This window comes from Acipenser ruthenus, chromosome 34 (genome assembly GCF_902713425.1).
Source record: "Acipenser ruthenus chromosome 34, fAciRut3.2 maternal haplotype, whole genome shotgun sequence".
Lineage (NCBI taxonomy): Eukaryota > Metazoa > Chordata > Actinopteri > Acipenseriformes > Acipenseridae > Acipenser > Acipenser ruthenus.
Window position 1 is genome coordinate 785,001 of NC_081222.1, and position 26,717 is coordinate 811,717.

At 44.9% G+C, this 26,717-nt stretch overlaps 1 protein-coding gene across 14 annotated transcripts in view; it reads left to right on the forward strand.

The window, feature by feature from the left end:
• The window catches only part of LOC117402054 (voltage-dependent P/Q-type calcium channel subunit alpha-1A-like), a 130,014-nt gene that overhangs the window by 33,798 nt on the left and 69,499 nt on the right, over window positions 1-26,717 (forward strand). For 13 of the 14 annotated variants that reach the window (XM_059006892.1, XM_059006896.1, XM_059006894.1 and 10 more), the window contains exons 5-11: window positions 14,840-14,931; window positions 15,303-15,455; window positions 16,016-16,203; window positions 23,119-23,222; window positions 25,331-25,446; window positions 25,877-25,933; window positions 26,177-26,269. In XM_059006892.1, the coding sequence (XP_058862875.1) occupies window positions 14,840-14,931; window positions 15,303-15,455; window positions 16,016-16,203; window positions 23,119-23,222; window positions 25,331-25,446; window positions 25,877-25,933; window positions 26,177-26,269 (803 nt within the window). The remainder of the gene's footprint in view (window positions 1-14,839; window positions 14,932-15,302; window positions 15,456-16,015; window positions 16,204-23,118; window positions 23,223-25,330; window positions 25,447-25,876; window positions 25,934-26,176; window positions 26,270-26,717) is intronic. The other variant, XM_059006893.1, reaches the window with a different exon arrangement.

Sequence of the window (26,717 nt, forward strand, 5' to 3'; positions counted from 1 at the left end):
CTGCCGCTTGATGAATCTGTATTTTGAAGAACATTTACATTTACATGTTTGAAGTACATTTACATGTTTGAAGTACATTTACATGTTTGAAGTACATTTACATGTATGAAGAACATTTACATGTTTGAAGAACATTTACATGTTCCTGTGGCACAAAAAAAGAACACAAACTGACACTGCTCTAGAACATTTGCAATACCTGGTCCTGCATCCTATTGTTACATTTTCAAGGGAGTCTTGAGAATAATCCTTGGGCTACCAGAGAGAGAGGGAGAGAGAGAGAGAGAGCGAGGGAGAGAGGAGGGAGGGTCGTGGTGTAATGGGGGCCGCTGGTGCTGGTGTAATGTAGTGTTGCAGTGTCTGCATGCCTGCCTGATTCGTCTGTTCAGCAGCACTATACCAAATGGCTGTGTGTGTGTCTCCATTCCCCCAAGCCCTCACGCAGCAGGAGAGAGAGAGAGAGAGAGAGAGAGAGAGAGAGAGAGAGAGAGACAGAGAGAGACAGAGAGAGGGGAGTAAATGAAGGGATAGATAGAGATGAAGCAGAGGAATGAGGAATGCAGAGGGAGTGTGTGTGTGTGAGAGAGAGTGGGGGCGAGGGAAGGGATCCTGTGCTGCAGTAAAGCTGCTCTATCTAACTCTGCTGCAGACGATCAATCACCCAGACGAACCCGACCACACTACAGAGCCCTTCCACAAACCGGAAAAATAAGCCTTTAAACACAGAGCTTTACTAAATTAGGAAACTGGTCAAGGATTTTACTGACAACTTAGCCTTTTCATGTCTGTGCTCCCCATATGCTTTACAATGCTTGCCTATGCTTTACCATGCTCTCCTATGCTTTACCATGCTTCCCTATGCTTTACCAGACCTCTCTGTGCTTTACAATGCTTCCCTATGCTTTAGCACACCTCTCTGTGCTTTACAATGCTTCCCTGTGCTTTACCACACCTCTCTGTGCTTTACAATGCTTCCCTATGCTTTACTACACCTCTCTGTGCTTTACAATGCTTCCCTGTGCTTTACCAGACCTCTCTGTGCTTTACCATGCTTTCCTGTGCAGCATGTGTAAACGGGCTTGATGGAAGACCAGTCTGTCACTTCAAGTGACAGCCCTCTGTTTCACATCTCGCTGAGCGGAGCCCTGAGCTGAGGGTAACACGCCCGTCTGTCCTCACTGTGAGCGATGCTTCACACCTCGCTGAGCGGAGCCCTGAGCTGAGGGTAACACGCCCGTCTGTCTGCAGTGTGAGCGATGCTTCACACCTCGCTGAGCGGAGCCCTGAGCTGATGGTAACACGCCCGTCTGTCCTCACTGTGAGCGATGCTTCACACCTCGCTGAGCGGAGCCCTGAGCTGAGGGTAACACGCCCGTCTGTCCTCACTGTGAGCAATGCTTCACACCTCGCTGACCGGAGCTCTGAGCTGAGGGTAACACGCCCGTCTGTCCTCACTGTGAGCGATGCTTCACACCTCGCTGAGCGGAGCCCTGAGCTGAGGGTAACACGCCCGTCTGTCCTCAGTGTGAGCGATGCTTCACACCTCGCTGACCGGAGCCCTGAGCTGAGGGTAACACGCCCGTCTGTCCTCACTGTGAGCGATGCTTCACACCTCGCTGAGCTGAGCCCTGAGCTGAGGGTAACACGCCCGTCTGTCCTCACTGTGAGCGATGCTTCACACCTCGCTGAGCGGAGCCCTGAGCTGAGGGTAACACGCCCGTCTGTCCTCACTGTGAGCGATGCTTCACACCTCGCTGACCGGAGCCCTGAGCTGAGGGTAACACGCCCGTCTGTCCTCACTGTGAGCGATGCTTCACACCTCGCTGAGCTGAGCCCTGAGCTAAGGGTAACACGCCCGTCTGTCCTCACTGTGAGCGATGCTTCACACCTCGCTGAGCGGAGCCCTGAGCTGAGGGTAACACGCCCGTCTGTCCTCACTGTGAGCGATGCTTCACACCTCGCTGACTGGAGCCCTGAGCTGAGGGTAACACGCCCGTCTGTCCTCAGTGTGAGCGATACTTCACACCTCGCTGAGCTGAGCCCTGAGCTGAGGGTAACACGCCCGTCTGTCCTCACTGTGAGCGACACGGCAACATTATTCCTGTGGTATTGAGTCGGACTTCATTGTGGATTTGATAGTGTTACCCAGTGGAAGTGTCTTCAAGCGTATGCAGGGCCTCGCTCACTGCAGTGTCGGGCGCTGCGTCGGCTGCCTTTCATTTCACATTTCCATTTAGTTTCTTCTTTCAAGTCCTGTCTTGCTTTGAAGATGAAATAACCCCCACCCCCCTGCTGCCTCTCTGCTCGTTTGATTTTTATTTTAAACTGGACCTGGTGACCTTGATGAACTGAACCTAACCAGCGTCCCTGTTTGATCAGTTAACCATGGCCTGGGATGGGACAGCCTGCTGCATGCACAGGGTTACCAGATTGCCACAGTGAAAATGTACTTCCTTCAATTCACGGACGCTGTAGCAGCTCTGAAGCAGGTAAATGACCTGTGTGTATATAATCCTGAGAGCACACTTCGGCTTAGGGAACCGTTGTAAATGCTCCACCTAAAGGAACAGGAACCTCGCTTAAACAACACCTTTTTGGCACCGACAGCGATTCGTTGTTACAGTTCTGTTTGTAACCTGATAACTCATCATTATCAAACTCACATTCAAATGGTTTATTCAATCTTTTCAAAACTGACATAGCGAGAGTAATCTAGAGCTGCTGCTGTATTTTCTAGCGTGTGTCGGGCGGTGCTGTGTTCATAACCATTGTGTTCAAATTCATTCTTGTATTCATAATTACTGTTAAAGCCACTGCTGCATTGTTACCGTATGTAGGGGGGTTTGTTAATTCAATTTGTCAGTTTCACATGTTGAAGCACGTGCGTCATGACATAAGTAATAAATACCTTTGTATTTATTGATTCATATCGGGACTGGCCTTGGCATATTGTGTCCGGCGGTCAATTCTGTCTTAGAGAACACTTCAGCTAAGAGTATATGCTTTGCTTGCTTCCCGAGGGGTGTTCTCTTAGCCAGAGACTGCTGTATATCATATACTGTATATATATTAATAGAGACACAATTGGGACTAACTTAAAAGGCTAACTTGGACTTAAGAAACTAGTCCTGGTCCAGGACAGACTGTTCATTATTAAACTCTTAATCAGAATCTGTAAGCTTGTTTGTATTGTTTTTGAATGCCACTAACATAACCTGACCAAGTCCTGTTAACTGTTCCTTGCCCATCTTTTCTCATGTCTTTAAATATGAGGATATTGCGGCTGTCATTCACACATCTGTATAAGCAGAGTACAGAAAGGTTAACGTGACACTCCTGACATTCCTGTAATAGCACTCGACTGTGCTGAAGCGGGAGTATTTTAGGCACACAGAAAAATGTAATGAAAGCTAAAAACACAGAAACGAAAAGCTGGGAAATGAGCCAGTCAGCGTGGTCCTGCACTGCTGTCCCGTTCCCTCTGTTTGTGTTTTTTAATTGTATTAGTGCTGAGTGCTGCCGTCAACTTCCCATCGGATTTATTCCCAGAACTCTCTTAGCTGCTTTCCGGCCTCTTGGACCCTCTACCTCCTTGTGGTTTAATTAAATGTTATATTTAGCACTCTTGAAATGTTACAAGTTTACATTTTGTCATCAGAGATGCAGTGACGTCAGCTCTGCCACACAGATCAGTCACCGTCAGCTGTACCAGCCCACAGCCTCCCCTGCCCGCCACATTCAAAAACTTACAGCTAGAGGGGGTTAAAAATGACATCGTCAAGCTCTGTTACAGCTCAGGAATTATAAAACAGAATTGAAAAATGCAGCATCTATTGGGTTTATGTTTGTGTTTGTTTGCTTTTTTCCAAATAGCATTTTAATTATTTTATAATAAGAATTACATCTGGCCTTATAACATAACCCCCTCCCCCTTCACTGCACTAAGCTCCAGCAGCCTGCCTGGTGCTCTGAAACTCTCATTCAGCTCCCCCTCCACTGTGCTGAGCCTATGCCGTGAGGAGACAGCATGAATAATTACTGTATCAACGTAATGCAGCGTGTGCTGTGTGATGCAACCATACCTAGCGTGCGTGTGTGTGTACGTGTGTGTGTGTGTGTGTACGTGTTCGTGTGTCAATGACCTGTCACATAACACAGTATTATTTTGCTTATTACATTTTTGAGAGTCCATCATCCATCCACCAGCAGGTAGTCTGAGAACAGCAGGACTCGTTTCATATCACAGCACCTCCCTTGGCCTGTCAAACATAACGTTGCTTTCTTAAAACAATAACTACGTTCATATGAGATTGCTCGAGATAGACATTCACACTCCTAAACCAAGACATACAAGCTGATAGTTTTAAATGACATGATCTAGCACGGATGCGGTCTGGTGGGGCATTGTTAGTTCAGACCCTGAATATAATGTGGTATCATTCTAGTATAAATGGAGATATTGGCAAAACATTCAAGCAAATTATTTAAATGTATGTTTTTTTAAAGATTGAATAAAAAATGATCCAAAGTCAGCCTGTGTTCCAAACAGGGCTGTGATGGAATCTGGGCAGAGAGCAGAGCATTAGGGAATGAAACTTGCTGAGTGTGCATCACTAATGGAGCTGGAGAGAGAGAGAGAGAGAGAGAGAGAGAGAGAGAGAGAGAGAGAGAGAGAGAGAGAGAGAGGGGGGGGGGGGGGGGGGAGAGAGAGAGGGGAGGAGGAGGAGGGGGAGGGAGAGAGAGAGAGAGGGGAGGAGGGGGAGGGAGAGAGAGAGAGAGAGAGAGGGGAGGAGGAGGAGGGGGAGGGAGAGAGAGAGAGGGGAGGGAGAAGGAGAGAGGGGGGAGATAGTTTATGTATTTATTTTAACGGTACAGCAGTCTCTGTCCTGCAGATAGATACAGACACAAAGCTAATGAAGGACAGCATGCAGTGCATGTGCAGGTCTATGGAGGGAGGGGGAGAGCAGCGCTGGTGGAGTCGCTGCCATGTGACTTGCTGTGGCCCGATTACTCCCTGAGTGTCAGCTGAGTGAGGAGAGACTGCTGAGCTCAGCACTGAGAGAGAGAGAGAGTGAGAGAGAGAGAGTGAGAGAGAGAGAGAGGAGGAAAGAGAGGACTGAGAGAAAGTGAGAGGGGAGGAAAGAGAGGACTGAGAGAGAGAGTGAGAGGGGAGGAAGGAGAGGACTGAGAGAGAGAGAGAGGGGAGGAAGGAGAGAGGACTGAGAGAGAGAGAGTGAGAGGGGAGGAAGGAGAGAGGACTGAGAGAGACAGAGAGAGAGAGGAGGAAAGAGAGGACTGAGAGAGCGAGAGTGAGAGGGGAGGAAGGAGAGAGGACTGAGAGGGAGAGTGAGGGGAGAGGGGAGGACAGAGGGAGTGTGAGATGTTGTATTCCTGTTGTTGATTAGGTTTTGTGGTTTGAACGCAGGGCTTTCTTTGGGTTTGTATCCTGGTCTGGCGTTATCTCATGACTGGAGGCTCCCCGTGTTCTGAGATAATGAATGAGTTTGTTTTATTAGTTAATAAATGAATAAGGCGCACACAACCTGAGCAGCACACCACTACACTGACTGCACCCCCAGGGGCTGCAGCGTGGCAACAATCTATCACCTGAATTCCCTGCAGCCGCACTCCTCCTCTCCTCCCATACTCCCTGGAAACAGCTTTCCATTAGAAGGTCCACACTTTCACACTCTGAAAGCGCAGCTGAGACAGCAGCTTCTGAGAGCGTGAAGCGTTCTCACAGCTTCCTAGACCCGCCCTGATCTTCACAGATACAAGCAGGGCGTTTTATTTGGATTCTTTTATTTAACCTACAGTGTATATTTAACCAGCAAAGTGCCATTGAGATTAAAATCGCTTTGTTTTTTCAAGGGAGGAGGCCTGGTCAAGAAGCAGCACAAGCAAGTGAATCAAATGAGCATAATAATATTCAGAGCATCGACCAAAATAAACACACGTTTATCATTAACCCTTTCATGCACCGTGACCTCATATGAGGACGGATACATATATATATATATATATATTTATACAACAATGGGGGAAAAAAAGAAATACAGATCATGAAAATAAATATTTATTATGTGTCCAAAACTACTTTTTTCATCTATTTTCACGCATGAAGGTCTTAAGATTTTTTTCAAATGAATACACTGTAGGAATGAAGCGAATGCAATCTTCCTGCTTGGAGGGTTTCGATTGGGAGCTTGAATCAGGGAGTACAGCAGCATTCTGCCAGTGTCAGCTCAAAGCTTTGCTGGTTCCGCTGCGTATTGAACCCGTGTCTGAGTGAGTCTGCCTGGCAGCAGCTTGTTCTTCTCCGCTCCTGCCTGAACTGGGGGAGCTGGCAGGGACTGGTGCCCTGCGGCTGCATTCCCAGTGGGGTCTCGCATGGCTGTATTTATAGAAAGACGCTACTGCATCGTCCTCAATGTGTCAGACTGACTCCGTAACTCACCACTAAGTAGAACAGCGTGCAATAGTAATATATACCTACAGAATCTGTGCATTCATTCTACAGCTAGGGCCAAAAGTTTTGCATCACCCAAGAGAATGAACTCTTTTTGCTTCATCAAGTCGAATGAAACCTGCTGCATAATGTTACGTTGACATTTTAAATTACATACTGCTTTGTAGTTTTCCATAGACTTAACGAAAAACTGAAAAAAAAAAATGGATGTTTAACATGATGTTAAATAAAAGATCTAAATTATGTTCATGTAGTTTCTTTTAATTATGTTGCAATCCTAAAACTCTAGGTGACGCAAAACTCTTGGCCATAGCTGTATGTGTGTGTGTGTGTGTGTGTGTGTGTGAGTGGTAATGTGTGTGTGTGTGTGAGTGGTGTGTGTGAGTGGTGGTGGTGATGATGTGTGTGTGTGTGAGCGGTGGTAGTGATGTGTGTGTGTGAGTGGTGTGTGTGTGTGAGCGGTGGTAGTGATGTGTGTGCGTGTGTGAGTGGTGTGTGTGAGTGGTGGTGGTGATGATGTGTGTGTGTGTGTCAGCGGTGGTAGTGATGTGTGTGTGTGAGTGGTGTGTGTGTATGAGCGGTGGTAGTGATGTGTGTGCGTGTGTGAGTGGTGTGTGTGAGTGGTGGTGGTGATGATGTGTGTGTGTGTGTCAGCGGTGGTAGTGATGTGTGTGTGTGTGTGTGAGTGGTGTGTGTGTGTGAGCGGTGGTGGTGATATGTGTGTGTGTGTGTGTGAGCGGTGGTGGTGGTTGTGGTGATGATGTATCTTTCTGTATGGCGGTCTCTTTGTGATGGCCTCTTGTTTGGAGTCTTATCATTCTTCTAATAGCTGATTGTGCAGCTCCCTCCTCCACTGTGACACAGCGGCCATGCCAGACCTGACCCTGTGTGACCCTAGAGCCTCACTGCCCAGTCCAGCTTTACTGGCTGTGAGCTCGGTTGGAAGTCTCCTGTATGAAAAGGGTGTGGCGTGTCTAATTAAACAACACTGAAAGATGGAAAGGCACACCACTCTGCAATGGAAACGGTGTTTAATAGAAACTGACCCTCAAAACGACCTCTTCAAAGCAAGGCCGGGGTGCAGCATCAGAGAAACAGGGCTTCACTGAAGTTTTAATGAATTGAATGAAGCTTTTTTCAGAAAGTCACGTCAGACTGGATGTCCGAGGAGTTAGAGCTGAGGGACTGGGAGGGAGGGAGGCAGTGTGGGTCGAGTGGTTTGTCTGGTGACCTCTTATTTGTTTAACAGGTTTTCTACAGAGTTTTTTTGCACACTTTGTATAAATCTCATTCATGATCACAGTATACACCAAGCTGACAATCTGCAGATTAAAAGACACACTTCTAGTCAGGTCAGCAGTGATGAATCATTCCTCTGGAAAGCTGGCAAACAGTGTGCGAGTCCTGAGTGGACAGGGGTCCCTGCTGGGCGCACACATGCCACTCCGAGCCTTGCCAGGTACAATGGAAGACAGCCTGCCACGGCAGCAGCTGAAGGAGATGTGAGTGTGAGTGGGAGGGAGAAGGGCACACAGCGGGCCCATGTGACCAGCTCGCAGCTCAGCACATTGCCTGAATATATCCCATGGTGTGCGTGTGTCTGAGGCTGTCTTACTGTTTAGCAGAAGAAGAGTGAGAAATTCCAAACCTTTCAAATCAAAATCATAGAAATAAAAGAGCCCCCCCCCCCCATCACTGGGGAGCTTCGAACGGCTCCTGAATTCTGATGATTCCCTGAGATTGTATCAATGAGCCGGGGCCCTGTTGCCGTGGAAACAGTTATGAATGAGAAGAGGCTCGTAACCGTGGAAACTGTGTGAATGAGAAAATGGCCGGTTGCCATGGAGACCTGGTGAATGGGAAGAGACCCATTGGCGTGCTGCTGTCAAAGGGACTTTAATAAGATACATTGAGAGCTGAGGACTGTTCCTGCAGCCACTGCACTGCACTGCTCCTACACGCACACTGCACTGCACTGCTCCTACACGCACACTGCACTGCACTTACACACACTGCACTGCTCCTACACACACTGCACTGCACTGCTCCCACACACACACACTGCACTGCTCCCACACACACTGCACTGCTCCTACACACACACAAACTGCACTGCACCCACACACAATGCACTGCTCCCACACACACTGCACTGTACTGCACTGATCCCACACACACACACACAGAGGCACACAGACTCACACACACACACAGACTCATACACACACACACTGAGACACACAGACTCATACACACACACTGAGACACAGACTCACACACACACACACTGAGACACACAGACTCATACACACACACACACTGAGACACACAGACTCATACACACACACTGAGACACACACACACACTGAGACACACAGACTCATACACACACACACTGAGACACAGAGACTCATACACACACACACTGAGACACAGTCTCACACACACACACACTGAGACACAGACTCATACACACACACACACACACTGAGACACAGACTCATACACACACACACACACACACTGAGACACAGACTCACACACACACACACACTGAGACACAGACTCACACACACACACACTGAGACACACATACACACTGAGACACACAGACTCATATACACACAAAGACTCATACACACACACACACACACACTGAGGCACACAGACTCACACACACACACACACTGAGACACAGACTCACACACACACACACTGAGACACAGAGACTCATACACACACACACACACTGAGACACACAGACTCATACACACACACACACACTGAGACACACACTGAGGGCAGCAGTGTGGAGTAGTGGTTAGGGCTCTGGACTCTTGACCGGAGGGTCATGGGTTCAATCCCAGGTGGGGGACATTGCTGCTGTACCCTTGAGCAAGGTACTTTACCTAGATTGGTCCAGTAAAAACCCAACTGTATAAATGGGTAATTGTATTTAAAAATAATGTGATATCTTGTAACAATTGTAAGTCGCCCTGGATAAGGGCGTCTGCTAAGAAATAAATAATAATAATAATAATAATAATAATAATAATACACACACACTGAGACACACAGACTCATACACACACACACACACACGGAGACACAGACTCATACACACACACACTGAGACACAGACTCATACACACACACACACACTGAGACACACAGACTCATACACACACACTGAGACACACAGACTCATACACACACACACACTGAGACACACAGACTCATACACACACACACACACTGAGACACACAGACTCATACACACACACACACTGAGGCACACACACTGACACACTATACAGGAGTATATTAATGTTTCCACAGCATCCCTTTCCTGTCACATCAAAGCACATCACAGCTAACATATTAATAGTGTAGTATTCCTGGCCCGACTTAAAAACTTGAAAATGCATCAAAGCTGCCCTTGTGAAATTGAAACAGACTCTACATACTGTATGAGTGCAGTACCCTGTGTGTGCTGCATGATTGCACACTGTGTGTATTGTGCACAGTGTGTACTGTGCACAGTGTGTGTATTGTACACACTGTGTGTATTGTGCACTGGGTGTATTGTGCACAGTGTGTATTGTGCACACTGTGTATTGTGCAGTGTGTATTGTGCACAATGTGTGTATTGTGCACAGTGTGTATTGTGCACAGTGTGTGTATTGTGCACAGTGTGTGTATTGTGCACAGTGTGTATTGTGCACAGTGTGTGTATTGTGCACAGTGTGTATTGTGCACAGTGTGTGTATTGTGCACAGTGTGTATTGTGCACAGTGTGTATTGTGCACACTGTGTGTATTGATAAGTCGGCACACCACATGGTTAGGCAATGGTTGGCATGCAGCTACCGACACTAATGATGAGACACGAAACCCACAAGCAGATGAGAACTTGAAGCATACATGGAAGCTACTGTAAGTCAAGGTCAGTGCATCAGGTCTAGAAACAAAAATGCCATCCCTCTTCCTTAATGATCAGATCGGGTCCTCACTGTTTATGAACTAACCCCTGATTGTAAGGTTTCATGGAACAGCAGGAGGAGCTGCCATGCTAAAGCCACTTTGTTTCCTCCGAATGGGGAGCAGCTGGGGCTCCTCATCGGGGCTCTGTCCCTTTAAGGTGAAGGGCTGTGCTCAGCTCTGTAGTCCTGACCCAGTTCCACTCTCTCTGCAGCGATAGCTTTTTGTGAAACAAACATCACTCACTGATCTCTAAAGTGAGCGCGAGAACTCTCCTGAGTGCCACTGCCTTTTCCAATTCATCTGCATTTCTTAAAATGCATCTGCAAAATGCACCAGCTTTCCCAGTGCAGCAGGTCTCAGGACTGCTCATACAGAGCCTGAATGTGTGGAGGAGGAGCCTCCACACGTTGGTGTATTTCAGCAGTGCGATGGAGGTATCAAGCAGTTTTAGGGTATTAAAGTGGGCAAATATCTGATTGCTTGGAAAACAGACATCTGGAATGTGCTGGTACGCAGCCCCTGATACTTTATCAAAACTGCAGTCTGTAACCTAGTTAAATCTAAAAAGACACCTCTCTCTGTCATGTTAAACAATCACATTTCAACACACTGAGATCAAACTGGATCCTCCTTACCGTATTCTCCCCCTGTTTTACACTACTGTGGCTGGTTGCATGAAAAGCCTTAAGTATTACTAAGTATAACACTTAAGGATACATTTTCCCTTATCGAGGGTGTTAAGCTGCTTTCTGCAAAACTCAAGGAACACTTAAAGGGAAATACTACTCAGTGGGAAATTTAACTGAAGGGGTTTCATGCAACTGGCCACCGTACTTTACCTTTCCTGTATAGTATTTTAGTATTGAGATCACAACAGTAAATATCCCCCTCAGACCTGGTGAGAATGGAAGAGATTGATTGACTGTGTTTCTTCGATATCTGCAGCACTGCTTATTCACCCTGGGTAGAGCATTCTGGTTACACAAGTTATTAAGAGTATCAGGACCTGGGGATATTGGAGAACGGTATGTAGGTCATGGTGATCTAGTCTTTCATGTTACCGATATAGTTCCAGCTTGTTTTTTACAGCTGTGGTGGGGATGTATGTAAACCAACATGCTTTCTGAAACAGCATCTCTTTAGAGCAGCTGAACGGACCTCTGTGTGGATCATGTAGAGCTGCTTTATATACAGCTCCCTTTGTTGTGTTATTATAGTGCTTAAAACTGAAATGGAAGGAAGGGCTGCATGTGTGGCCCTAAACAGCTCTGAGAGCCACCAGACCCAACAACACATCCAAATGTCAGAAACTTGCAATTCAAATACATAAAGAACTCATCCAAAATACATTCACTCACTGAAATATAAGCAGTGTTACCATTTCAATTGAATAACAAATATAATTCAAAGTAATGTGCAGTTGCTGCCATTAATGTGACTTTTGGGAGACCATAGTTTCGGACAGCTCAGCAGAGAGATCTCTCTTGCTAATGTTCCTCTTATTTCTCCTCTTATTGAAGCAGCTGGTGTGTTTGACTCTCCGACACCCTTTCCACTGACTCTTGTCACAAATGTATCCATTTTAAAAGCTCTTCGCTATGGCTAACTCAAACCTTCTCTTCCTAATTTCACTGCAGTAAAAGTGTCGCACAAATTAAAATTACTAACAACAGCCATCTGCTAGCAACGCGCCACTCATTCTCATGGTGAGACTTGACTATTAAAACTTGCAGTTTTAAAGATAAACAATGTTTTTCTAAAAATACAATATCTTCAAGGTTTAACCTTCTACAAAATAATTTCTTTTTTTGTTTCGTTAATTTCACTAACAACTAATAAATATTTACAAAACAGTGACAATGTTATGATTGTCATGTAACTGTTAGAAATGCTTTGTAAAATAAGGCAGTGGGTAAAGGAGAGACTGTGCTTTGTATGATATTATTATAGTTTAATAATCTGAACACCACTTGCACTGACTGATAAGAAAACACAATCTCGGAACTTCATTTACACCAAAAAAGTTAAGAAAACGTATCATCAGTCCAGGACGTGTTAGGTGTTAATGTGTGTGATTATTTAAAAAGCATGCAGGACCTCTTGTCGTTACGTTTTTCTAATGTCTGGTTACGCTGTTCATAATACACTCTGTGTGTGTTTTTTACACTGGTTTGGTATAGTAAAGCTAGACTGTGTGAATCACATCGATAATAAGAGACCCTCCCTCCCTGCATAAATGATCCTGGGACTGGGGCAGAAACACGGTTTCAATGTTTCACTCCTGCTTACCATCAACAGCTTGTTTTTCTGCCGTTTTTTATTTTTTTTTGTATAAACTTGGTAAGGTGGTGAGGGTCATTTTAGGACCCCTAAGGGGCCGCATGCAGCACGTGATTTCCCCACCGCTGGCTTGAAACATATCTACCTCTCCTTCCTTAATTGCACAGTTCAACTGAAGACTGCAGATTTGTCATTTAAAATACATAAAAGTGAATGCTGTATATTGAGGTTCTGTGTTACTACACCTCCATATAGTAAATAGGACTTTCTTAATAGTTCACATACAGACAGTAAACTGCGTATCACTCTTATTATTGCAGCAGTGTGTAATTGCCAGCTTTCATAAGCTCTAAAGTTGATCCGGTAAGTGCGTTTCAGCATTTACACTAGACCTGTCTCATTTTGTTGAATTGAGATTGTTCAAGAGGTCAGTGCTGCCATTGCTGCTTCAGCCAAGACTGTCGTAAAGGCAGGTCTGCAAACGCTTCAGTACTTCCCTAATACATCGCTATTGTAACAGTCCTGATAATAATTAGAATTACTGAGTCACAAGAAGAAAAAAAGAGCTAATGGTGTCCGGCAGGAACATAATTCCATTTTTTTTTAGCTTACTCAAGATTTTTTTTGCTGGTTGAGTTAAATGCTTATTGATTGAGTGGAGGTTCAGATTGTATATCACAGTCCCTAATGAATGAGCTTTTACTGAAATTAACATTATGTGGACAGTTATCAGGCTACACTTGCTGATTGGCTCTTACCAGAATTAACATCATGACTGGGATTCTGTCTCCCTCTCTCTCTCTCTCATTCTCTCATCTCTGCCCCAGTTTGAGTTAGTGGGATTAAAAAAGAAACAAGGACCAGGGGTCACAAATGGAGATAAAGGGGCATTCAGAACAGAAAATAGGAGGCACTTTTTTACACAGAGAATTGTGAGGGTCTGGAACCAACTCCCCAGTAATGTTGTTGAAGCTGACACCCTGGGATCCTTCAAGAAGCTGCTTGATGAGATTCTGGGATCAATAAGCTACTAACAACCAAACGTGCAAGATGGGCCGAATGGGGCCTCCTCTCGTTTGTAAACTTTTTTTTTATGTTCTTATGTTCTTAATTTAAGGAAATACCCAGACAAAGCATAGCAACATAGAAAATAGAAGAACATTACAAAAACCACACCTCATCCTGCAACACTGTCACCTGAGAGACATTCACCTGTGCAGGAAGTGCTGAGCAGAGAGAGCGCAGTTTCTGACAAGCTGCCTGTGCCTTCGTTTAGAAGGAATGAAGTCGATTTGCCACGGCGGTGACAGTGTAACACAAGGAATCATTTATACCCCCACTGTACTTAAAAAAGAAGTAAAAGGACTGTTAATATATCAAGGGGTTCTGGCAGCATGATAAACGACAATCATTTTAAAAGTTTCCCATAGTAAAAGCATGGCAAAGTGTAATGAAGCACACTGAAAGCATGGTCAAAGCATAGGCAAGCAATCTAAAGCAGAGAGGTATTGTAAAGCATGGCAAACCACGGTAAACTATGGTAAATAGCAGAACCATGGAAAAAAGCATGGGGGAAAACTGCAGAAATACTGTGCAAAAATACTGTGCAGTCACCTGGACAGAATCCTACCAACTTCAGTGTGGTCACCTTACAACTGAGCCACCGTGGACAGAATAAGACATCAATGTATTCAGATATATTTAGTGTATACATCAGAGTCTGGGAGTGAGTGTAGAGCAGCTGTGTACTGTATCAGAGACAAGGAAGGAAGGTGAAGACTACGAGTAAATTAACTCACAGATATGACTTTGTATGAAGAGGTGACCCTATTGTGAAGGCTGTTTCTATTCTGTTGAGGAGTGGAGACAGAGGATTGCCCAGCTCGAGTGGGAGTGGTGCTGACAGGGCTGGCTCCACAGTTCAGTCAGTATTTCAGGCCTCTCCTTGTCAAGGGGCACCTAATGGGAAGTTACTCTGGCTCCAGGTGCTTAGGCCTGATTGCCTCGATGTCTGGGGATGTGTCACAACTGGGCGAGATGGGTCTGGATTTTTATTTGTATTTTATTGTAAATCTTTTTGACTTGCTGTCTCTGTCTCTCCTCGCAGCATCCTGGCGACGGCGGGCTCGGACTTTGACCTGCGAACTCTGCGGGCAGTGCGAGTGCTGCGGCCCCTCAAGCTTGTGTCAGGAATCCCGAGTATGTGAGATAGAGGCTTCGTCATTACTGTGCTGCACAATCGCCACACACACACACGATTATCTTAAATCATGTTTCAACTCCGCTTTCTCTCTCACAAACACTGTTTCTTTTTTCTTCTGCTTTTCACATTTAAGAATAAAGTCATAACACTGTCAACACGAAGAGAGAGGAACCAGACATGTAGGCAGCAGTGGCATTGATCCTTCTTAGATTTCAATGCCTGTCAGAAACAAGATTCATTTTTGAGTACAATAAATAATCCCAACTAAATTATGAGCACGTTATCACGATAACTGATTGTTGAGTCAGTGTGTGTGTGTGCCTGTATAGCGAGTTCACACTCCCTCTCTGCTCGTGTTCTTCTCCAGGTTTACAAGTGGTTCTCAAGTCCATCATGAAGGCCATGATCCCTCTGCTGCAGATCGGGCTGCTCCTGTTCTTTGCTATCCTCATGTTCGCCATCATCGGGCTGGAGTTCTACATGGGCAAGTTTCACACCACCTGCTTCGACATCTTCACAAGTGAGTATGGGACAGTCTGGGACGATCTGAAATCTGTCTGAGCTAGGTTTCTTGATTTCTAATGTGTGTGCGAGCTTGTTAGAAGTAAAAAGTGTTTTTTGTAATGTTCTTCTATTTTCTATGTTGCAATGCTTTGTCTGGGTATTTCCTTAAATTCAGTGTAAAGGCCAGCTTGTGGAAAGTTACTGATAAGGACACATCCCTTATTTGGGTTTGATATACGGAGGTTGTTGGTGTCTCTTCTGTTTAATCTCTTGTAGTAATATATCTTATTAGCAGGGTGTGTGTGTGTGTGTCAAATGCATGATGTTTATTAGATGGGCCAAGAGGGTCCCAAGCTATACAGGAAAACAGTTACAAAAGAAAGAATTGCTAAAGAATGATGTCATCTCAGGTTAGGTATACAAAGGCTTGGTAATTATATTAAAATGCCATTTTCATATTGCATGCTGATTTTGAAGTTTAATAAAGCATTTGTATTAAACTGACTCGTTGTATTGAGTGAATCACTGACGGTTAATCCACCAGTGTCACCAGTAAGTGCGTGTTGTGTGTTTCAGGGGAGAGGCGAGAGGACTACCCCTGCGGGAAGGAGCTCCCGTCCCGGCTGTGTCCCAACGGGACAGAGTGCCGAGGGTACTGGATCGGACCCAACTACGGCATTACCCAGTTCGACAACATCCTGTTCGCTGTGCTCACCGTCTTCCAGTGCATCACCATGGAGGGCTGGACCGACCTTCTCTACTATGTGAGTCTTTTGTTAATGTAAGACATGACAATCTGTACACACCATAAGACAGATCGATTGGCTACATTTCTGGTATGTGATTTATAATCCTACAATTCTTGGACACAGGGTTTTATTCCTACGGAATTAACAAAGTCAAAACAGCCGCTCACCTCTCTACCTCACTCCTGACCTCTCAGCAATAACACTCTGCTCACAATGATACAGTGCTGCTCACACAGCTTCCACAGGGAGGCGCAATCCCTGCCTGACTGACACATACATGCACAGTTCATAATTATATAGTTATATAGTTAGAGCCTTCGTAATTTGAAATGGGGAAGTCCAGCAAACAAAGCATTCCAGTAATCTAACTGAGAGACAGCAGACAGGAGAAGGCACTAGCGGACACGATCGTCTGCTTGACGACATTTCCATGTATTTCATGGAAGCAGCAAACCCGGTGGCACAGCCACATTCAGCAGTTTTCACATTTGTTTTTTGCACTCCCCCGGTGAGTCAAGCACTCAGAGTAATGAGAACAGTGGTGGGCGCCTGCACTAATAAATCAGTGCAGATCGCTGGTGATCTGGGCTGAGAAAGCGATTGGCTGGAGCAGACCAGAGCGTGACACAGCAAGAGCCTCAGCCTTATCCTAGTGTCCCACAGCAAAGGGAAAGCGTGGTAAAGCACAGGTAACAATTAAAAAGCATATTCGCACCCCACCAATACGAGATCCACACAAGCAAAATTAGACTCACTTGAACTCCTGGAAGCATCATCGTCACATCATGACTTCATGTTGCTCTCCAAACCTATAGTATATGAAACATGCACTGCTGAAATGTCCCTCTTCAAAGCACACCCACCCTTATAAAAGCGCCCCACAGTAAAAACACAGCAAAAAAATATGTTTAAAAGTTTAAATGTGTTACAATGCAATCTAACTCCCCCCTCCCCCACCCCAGCCTCTCCTCTAATCAGCTCCCCCGGTACAGCCCCCAAGTGCAGCAGCTCTCCCTCCAGTCCATCTTCACTGCTCTGAAAGGCACCTGTCTGTGACGCACAAACCCAAGACCGCCCGTCTCCTCTCAGAAGGGACTCACTGTGATTCAGGTTAAATTTAGAAACAGCAGGAGATGAACATACACACACACACAGACAGACTCTCACTCACGCACGCACACACACACAGAGACAGACACTCACTCACACACACACACACAGAGACAGACATTCACTCACACACACACACTGAGAGACAGACACTCACTCACACACACACACACACTCTCACTCACGCACTTTCACAGAGACAGACACTTACTCACACACACACACAGACAGACACTCACTCACTCACACAGCCCAGAGCAGCCTGCAGCTCTGCAGCATTACCCAGGCAGGGGCCTTGCTCTTGTTGTTGTTCTGCACAGGGTTGCTAGATTGCCAGAGTGAAAAACTGGGACATTTTTTTTATTCAATGCATTGATACTGTAGCAACTCTGAAGCAGTTAAATTAACTGAATGTATATATACTAATATATATATATATATATATATATATATATATATATATATATATATATATATATATATATATATATATATATATATATATATATGGGCTTCAGTGAGTTACAGGAAAATAATTCCATCTAGGGTTTCTGTGATATCATAAATTACGAGAGCGAAGGTGGAGTTTATAAACTGTCACAGAAACCCGAGATGGAATTGTTTTCCTGTAGAGACCCATCTATTATTTTTTATAATACATGGATACCCTTGTGATGCTGATATTAAAGAAGACGAGGTTCAGCAGTACAGTTGTTTTTTTATTAAACGTTGTGTTTCAGTGCTGTACAGACGTTCTGTCATTATCCGTTAGAGCTTCAGCTTTATTTGGATGATTGCCTTTACCTTGTTTTAATTTCCCGTTCCTCTCTAGTTTCTCTGAGATACGAATGTACCAGCTTTATATCATTTTTTTATGTTTTCTCATTTTGTTGCTCATTAATGAAAATTTCTGTACTGTGGGTGCTGTCGAGTGATTGAAAACGAGACATTTTGTGTTTGAATTGAAAGTGATGGTCTCGAGGAGTCGAATGGGTCAAAGTTCAAGTGTATTTTCCTCTAGAGGAATTATCACTTTTTGACGTCACTACTGTGGTATTATGCCTTTATTTCCGAATGGCTCAGGATGCAAATATAGCCTTCCTCCCTGTATTATATATAATGTATTTTTATTATTTTTGGATGTACAGAAAAAGGTTTAAATGATAAATATATATATATATATATATATATATATATATATATATATATATATATATATATATATATATATATATATATAAAGTCAGATATAAAAGTGGCTGTGTTAATCCAGACACAATTGGGACTAACTTAAAAGGCTTCCCTAGATGTGATCCAGGACAGAATATTAATTATTAAACACATAGTCAAAATTAATGTTCACTTGCTATTGCAGTTTTGTACTTAAAAAATAAAAAATAAAAACAGTGAATACAGTAGTGAAACCGTGATTAAACTCTCAGTAAAACTGGGAATGGATCAAACTGCTATGCAATGGGAGTCTTATTGCCATCCCTGATATGTGACCATTGTGCTCCTAGCCTTGCACTTTCTATTGATTATCCACAGCTCTGTATGATTCTCCAGTCAACGCTCCTTCACTTCCCTTCATCTCTGTTTCCCTGCACCTCTCTCCCTGCTTTCCCTGCTCTCTCTTACTCTCAGCCCCTCCTCTTTTCCCTCCATGTCTCTCCATCATTCTATTTTTAATACTCATGTTTTTATTTTACCCAGAGACATTCCTGCATTCACTATACAAAAAGCTTATCAAATTTTAATAGAAAAAAAGGCACTGCAGTAAACACGAAGCAGAGGCCACTGGAGAGTGCGGTCATGTGATGAGAACTGACTGTCGATCTGGAATGGGGGGAAGGGCGCATTACTGGGGATTGGGGTTCAAATCCTAACTTAACAAATGTTATGCCTCTACACCCCCTACTGGCTGCATTTCAACATCACCGCCTCTCAAAGTACAATGTGAGGAAGCTTGTTTAAATCTAAACAAATTGATTCAGAGAATTACTTTACCAAGATCAACTTCTGCATCAAGATTGTCCTAATTATTATTATTATTATTATTATTAGTAGTAGTAGTACTTCCTGCACAGAGAAGATAGATAATAAATGATTTGCGACACAGAGCCCGATGCGACAGCCTCATAAATTAGACTCTGTTTTCGTCTGTATTGATTCTCTCATAATTTTACAAGAGATTTAAAAATAAAAGCTTTCCGATTGAGGACAGGACTGTTCAGTAGAATAGATTGGAAAGCATTGGCAATATATAAATTGTCTGAGGGGTGTGTGTGTTTTTATTCAAAAGACAAAACACATTTCTGTATTTTTTACAAAGCATGGAATTGCCTTTTCTATTGCCAGGGTGAGAAACGGTCCAGGTTCAGTTCAGCAGCTCAGTAATGTGATCCAGGTTCAGTTCAGCAGCTCAGTAATGTGGTCCAGGTTCAGTTGAGTGTTTATTTCTCATTTAGAAACCCTAACATTTTTTCTTTTTCTCCTGTGTAACCATGCAACCCTTTAAAGTGCACCGGAGCAAGTGTGAGAAGCTGGTTCCAGCCTCCTATTCTCAAGGCAGCTCAGTGGATCCCAGTGCAGGCTTCAGTTCCCCTCCCAAATCAACAATAATCCGAGAACAAACTGATTTTGCTAGGGCTAGAATCAGTGTCAAACACTGGGCCGCTGCTCTGCAATGGCTGGTGAACCTTCAATGCTCTGCCCCTGGTCAATCAGACAAAATGAGCTGTTATTGCCTGGGATTGCAGTGATCAGTTATCCGAGCAGGCAGTAATTAATCAGGCTGCTACCAGCTCAGCATGTCAATCGCTCCATAATGATGCACCGAGCAAAGTGCTGGCGTAACGCAAAACCTCAAAATCACAAAACAAGCTGCCTTGACGTGTGACCCGAAACCATGCGCCAGTTCATCGGAACTCACTAGTGTGTGGACAGGCTACATATTATTATTCATTTAAAAAATCACTCAGCTGTTCTGCAAAGCCTACAAAAAGCAGTTTCATTTTGGACTGCAAAGGTAAAACACATACTGTATACACTCAAAAGGGGCTGTAGTGTAAACGTGCAAGATAAAGGAAATAGCTTGTACTGTTTGTATTCAATGTAATACAGTACAGAACATTACTGTGAATAGTTATGAAAGCACATCCCAACAAAAACATTCCAGCTTCAGACTTTCTACTCTTCTACCAGATCAGTAGTTTTAACACTTTATTCAAACTCCTGACTGCTCTGTGAATAGCTCCATAATTGCTTCCAGCAGTACAGTGTCTCCTTCCAGCCCTTCACACAGCTGCTGCTGGACGGGGAGGGCAGGGAGGCGGGCTGGCTGGGTGAAGTGTGATCGATGGCGGCTTCATTACCAGGGATAATGTCTCGCTGCTCACTTTCCTGACAGCGAATCTGCCTCTAATAGCTGCAGCGCGGCCGACCAGGATATATGGGTCACTCTCAGACAGAGGACACACCGCTGCCGTGTGCTGTCCTTGCTGCTTCAAGAACACTCCAAGAAAGCAGCCGAGACTGGGGAGGGGAGGCAGGCTTAGCTGGGACACCTGGGGTCGGATGGGCAGGAGGAAGGCAGTGTGTTCAAGTGTTTAGAAATCAGCTCCACCAGGAGAACAGGAATGCTGAGACTGACCACAGGGCAGTGTCAGGTCGAAGGGTATCTGTAGCAATCTCGAATGGGAAAATAAGGCGCTGAGCAGCATGTGCCTGCATTCTCCAATCTCTAGCAGCCTCCAGTTGTCCCAGGCGACTCTCAGTTCTAATCCCCTTTCCTGTTGGATGCTGTCCTGGATGCAGGGATGTCGTTCTCTGTGTGCAGCTATTGCTGATACTGGCAGCGAGCTGTTGATCTTGTTACACTGTTCCTCCAGTGCTAATGCCAAGTATCGCAGCACCTGCTCATGATGCCAAGGGAAGCGACCCTGGCTCAGAGCCACCTTACATCCTGCGAGAATGTGCTTCAGGGTAGCCGGACATGCAGGGTTCTCTCCTACCCACACATTGGAAGCTGATCCTCTAATGTTCCATTGTCCACAGGTCTCGGCAGCCAGTCTTACGCTGATCCACATACTCCCATCTCATGCAGGCTCCAATAAATACCCTTGTAAAGTTTCACATGAAAAAGGGAGGTAATCATATCCATGACGTATGATGCTAGGTTCAACAAGGATGCTAAACACTGTTTGTTAACCATGTCTACTTCTTGTTTGTGAATTTAGCACTCTGGGAAGGTTAGGGACTAATAGCGCTGTCTGCTGAAGTCAGACAAAGAAGTGTCTGATGTAATGAATTAGTCATCATAGTGCTGGCAACGTGAACTTGTCTTGTGGCTCGGTTGAGAAGCGTCAGAGTGTCAGAGCTCCATGGAGATTTTCTGACAGCTCACTGGTGATAGGAGATTTTAGAATTTTGTTTTCTTGTTGTTTTTGTTTTTTTGTGCAATGATTTAGTTCACTGACCACTGTGAAGGCTGCTTTTGCTGTATACTCATAAGGAATCGACCCTTTTGTAATTGATTCTTTTGAATAATATTATTCACACTCAATGGGGGTCGGAGGAATCAATGCTTCTGAACCTGAGGGCGCTTGAATCCCATAAAAGTGATACATTAAAAACAATAACAAAACTGGTTCACAGGCGGTATTGCAGAGGTTTATGGAATTGATTCCACAAATAGAGACAGCCAGAGAGGCGAGCACACAGAGATGATGCAGTGCTCCAGTACAGAGCAGTCTCTGTCAGTACAGTACAGTGCAGAGTCTCTGTCAGTACAGTGTAGTGCAGAGTCTCTGTCAGTGCAGTACAGTGCAGAGTCTCTGTCAGTGCAGTGCAGTCTCTGTCAGTGCAGTACAGTGCAGAGTCTCTGTCAGTACAGTGCAGAGTCTCTGTCAGTGCAGTACAGTGCAGAGTCTCTGTCAGTGCAGTGCAGTCTCTGTCAGTGCAGTACAGTGCAGAGTCTCTGTCAGTACAGAGTCTCTGTCAGTGCAGAGTCTCTGTCAGTACAGTGCAGTGTCTCTGTCAGTGCAGTACAGTGCAGAGTCTCTGTCAGTGTAGTGCAGTCTCTGTCAGTACAGTGCAGAGTCTCTGTCAGTGCAGTACAGTGCAGAGTCTCTGTCAGTGCAGTGCAGTCTCTGTCAGTGCAGTGCAGTCTCTGTCAGTGCAGTACAGTGCAGAGTCTCTGTCAGTACAGAGTCTCTGTCAGTGCAGAGTCTCTGTCAGTACAGTGCAGTGTCTCTGTCAGTGCAGTACAGTGCAGAGTCTCTGTCAGTGCAGTGCAGTCTCTGTCAGTGTAGTGCAGTCTCTGTCAGTACAGTGCAGAGTCTCTGTCAGTGCAGTACAGTGCAGAGTCTCTGTCAGTGCAGTGCAGTCTCTTGCAGAACAGTGCAGTCTCTGTCAGTACAGTGCAGAGCAGAGTCTCTGTTCTAGGAGGGTCGCAGTGCTTTACATGCACTGTCTGACCTATTTTCAGAGTCACGTTGGGGGGGGCAGACTCAGAAGGGCTCTTCAAGATTAAATCTGACACACTCGGATTCAGCCTCTTCTGTGCCTCTATTGTAGGTGCCTTGTCCAGCTTGCCATGGACTCTGTTAGCGGGTTGTCTGGATGCTGAGCACTGTCCCCTGAGGGCTGACGAGGTTTCCAGAGCTCTCTCTCTCCTCAAGTTCCTCTACCAAGTCATGCAGTATTGTAGATTATATCAGCTGCTGTCTGGTCTCCCTGGGTTAAGTCACTCACTCACGCACTATCACACTGCACTGCTTGTAGCTGTCTTTCAATCCCTGTGTCTGTCTGTCTCCACAGAGCAATGACGCCTCAGGGAATGCCTGGAACTGGTTATACTTCATCCCGCTCATCATCATCGGCTCCTTCTTCATGCTGAATCTGGTGCTGGGTGTCCTGTCTGGGTAAGTGTGGCAATAGAGCCCCATCGAGCCTAACAAATCCACACCTACAGCTAGACCCTCCCAGTGGTGACCAAACACATACTGTACAGTAACTGCAATATCATGTGAAAGCATGGTAAAGCATAGGGAATCATTGTACAGCACAGAGAGGTCTGGTAAAGCATAGGGAAGCATTGTAAAACCAGAGAGGTCTGGTAAAGCATAGGGAAGCATTGTAAAGCACAGAGAGGTCTGGTAAAGCATAGGGAAGCATTGTAAAGCACAGAGAGGTCTGGTAAAGCATAGGGAAGCATTGTAAAACCAGAGAGGTCTGGTAAAGCATAGGGAAGCATTGTAAAGCACAGAGAGGTCTGGTAAAACATAGGGAAGCATTGTAAAGCACAGAGAGGTCTGGTAAAACATAGGGAAGCATTGTAAAGCACAGAGAGGTCTGGTAAAGCATAGGGAAGCATTGTGAAGCACAGAGAGGTCTGGTAAAGCATAGGGAAGCATTGTAAAGCACAGAGAGGTCTGGTAAAGCATAGGGAAGCATTGTAAAGCACAGAGAGGTATGGTAAAGCATAGGGAAGCATTGTAAAGCACAGAGGGATATGGTAAAGCATAGGGAAGCATTGTAAAGCACAGAGAGGTCTGGTAAAGCATAGGGAAGCATTGTAAAGCACAGAGGGGTATGGTAAAGCATAGGGAAGCATTGTAAAGCACAGAGAGGTATGGTAAAGCATAGGGAAGCGTTGTAAAGCACAGAGAGGTCTGGTAAAGCATAGGGAAGCATTGTAAAGCACAGAGAGGTCTGGTAAAGCATAGGGAAGCATTGTAAAGCACAGAGAGGTATGGTAAAGCATAGGGAAGCGTTGTAAAGCACAGAGAGGTATGGTAAAGCATATTAAAAAAAACCCATGGCAAACAAGGATAAATTATGGTAAATACGTTATATAATCATGGGAAAACTGCAAACAATACCATGCAAAATACTGTGGTACATTTTTATAAGGATTATAATAAGAAAATGAACATCTGTTTATGAGATAACAGCTGGCAGCCTGGTGCTCCAGCCACGAAGTTCAAACACTTACTTAAATGCTGATATTACTGAAATGCTGAGATCCGGAGATTAGTTTCTCTAAGTGTCTGCTTACCAGGGTTCTTAAAGGTTTTTGGTGGAGTGCCATTTATTTTTGTTTGCTTAAATGTGAACCTACTTTATGTCAACGAGCTCTAGATAACACGCAGTTGTACAGCTTTGGAAAATATGTTTGTTTAGAATGTTTCTTTTAACTACTACTTTTTACAATTTTTCCGTGTTACTGATAAACATTTTATAGCTTACAACTTCAGCCCTATGACAAAACCCACGTCCACAAATGCAGTACGTACAGGGTCTTTTTAAAAGGGTGCATAAGTAGGCTGGTGTCTGTCCCAGCGCTGTGCTCGGGAGCTGTGGGAGAGGGAGAGCGAGCCAGTGTCTCGTTGCTGTGTTAATTAATGCTCGGTTCTCTCAAGTCATTCATCTCGCTCCATATTTATTCACACTCAAGCGAGAGGGCTTGGCGACTGTAGAAAGCATGATAAATGCACCTCTCGGCCCCCTCCTGGTGTGATTCATAGAGATTGCGTTAGGATCGAAAGCTGTGAGGCAGGGAGTGTACACGTTTACAGAGGTGTGCAAACGAGGGTCTCTGCTCCACGTGACTTGAAGTGAAGACCCTTCCAGAGGCTGGCAGAGGGTTGCATGGATCCCACTCCATTCATATAACCCACCTGATTTGTTCATGTACAGTAAGATACAGCTCTTCCCAAAAAACAGTGATTTTGCTTATGTACCCCAAAAACTAACTAGGTCTTATGGTTACATATGGTCGGTAATGTTTCTTTAAATCTTGAACAAAATGCTGAGTTTGAGAGAGCTGACAGAAAACTGTAACAGAAACATCTTGCAGTTTTCAGACACGGAACTGTGAGACAGCACCCCGTGCTTTATAAGCATCCTGACATGGCTTTCCCTTTGTTGCACATCCCTGTTTTTTCTAGAAGTTGTTTTGACTTTCTCGTTGTGAAGCGCTGCCCGCTGGACTGCAAGCTAAACCTCCCCTTGTCTCCCTGTGTTTCAGGGAGTTTGCCAAAGAGAGGGAGAGGGTTGAGAACAGGAGCGAGTTCCTGAAACTGCGGCGGCAGCAGCAGATCGAGAGGGAGCTCAACGGCTACCTGGAGTGGATCTGTAAAGCAGGTACGTCGCGCACAGGCACAAGAATGTCTCTGCAAACAGTTCTTAGTAATAGTAAACCATTCATGCATACCTCGCTTGATTGTTGATATTTGTGGAGATGGGACAAGAAAAAACTCTTCTATATTCTTAAGTCATGACCACTGATATTGTGCAGCAACATCATACATTTTATTTTCTTAAAAAACATTTGGATTAGAAGAAAACAAAACAAAAACACACGTAGCGTGCCTCCATCAGGTGGAGCTATACAACAATGCTCTCTAATATATATATACAGATCTTTTTTTGTTTCAGCAGTGCAGCGTTTGACTGGGGGTTGCTCTCTGTCTCGCTCCCCCTCCCTCCCTCCCTCCCTCCCTCCCTCCCTCTCTCCCTCAGTCAAGCTCTCGCTGTGCCCAGGTTTGATTTAACTGTTTCTTATTTCACCTAGAAGAAGTGATCCTGGCTGAGGATGAGACGGACCCGGATGATAGGATGCCCTTTGATGGTATTTATTTGATCTTTTACTGCGACGCAACTCCTTGAACAAACTCTGTGGAACTGAGTCAGTATCACCAAACCGTTTGAAGCACCAGTGTAATTGAGAATGTTGGTGTGTGAGGTCCTGAGCTAGACAGGCAGTGTGAATGTGTGTGTCTGAGTGTATTCGTGTGAGTGTGTGAGTGTGCGCATGAGGCTGTGGCTGTGGCACTGTGAGTGTGTGAGGTTTGAAGTCTTGGCTTTGCTGCAGGCTCTCGGAGGAGACCCACGATCAAGAAGAGTAAGACTGATCTGCTGAACCCCGAGGAGGGAGAGGATCACCTGGGGGACATTCCCTCTGTCGGTAAGACCCTGTGCCCAAACCAGGGGCCGTGCCCATGTTTCCTCAGTAATTGCCTCTAAGAAGCAGGTATCAAATAAATCTGTTCATTAACATTTTGATTCCAAAACAAGAAAAGCCGACCTTCCAACACCTTTACAATCGATCGCTTAAAAATACAAATTCGTTTTTGGTTAGTTTGATCACGGCAGGTTCTATATTAATTAACACTGTCACACTGTTATCGATTGATGACTCGATAATTGTGCAAAAGGAGGGAAGTAATTTACAAGTTTTATGCCATTTAATTAATACCGAACAACTTCAAATTTCTCGGAAAATACGAGTATGGGCGCACCCCTACTGTAAGCTGCTTCTGTTCAATTTACTGATGCTTATTATTTAGCCAGTGTTGTAACATCACACATCAGATGCCTCAGTTCATCAGGTCGTTCTTTTTTATTATGGTTGA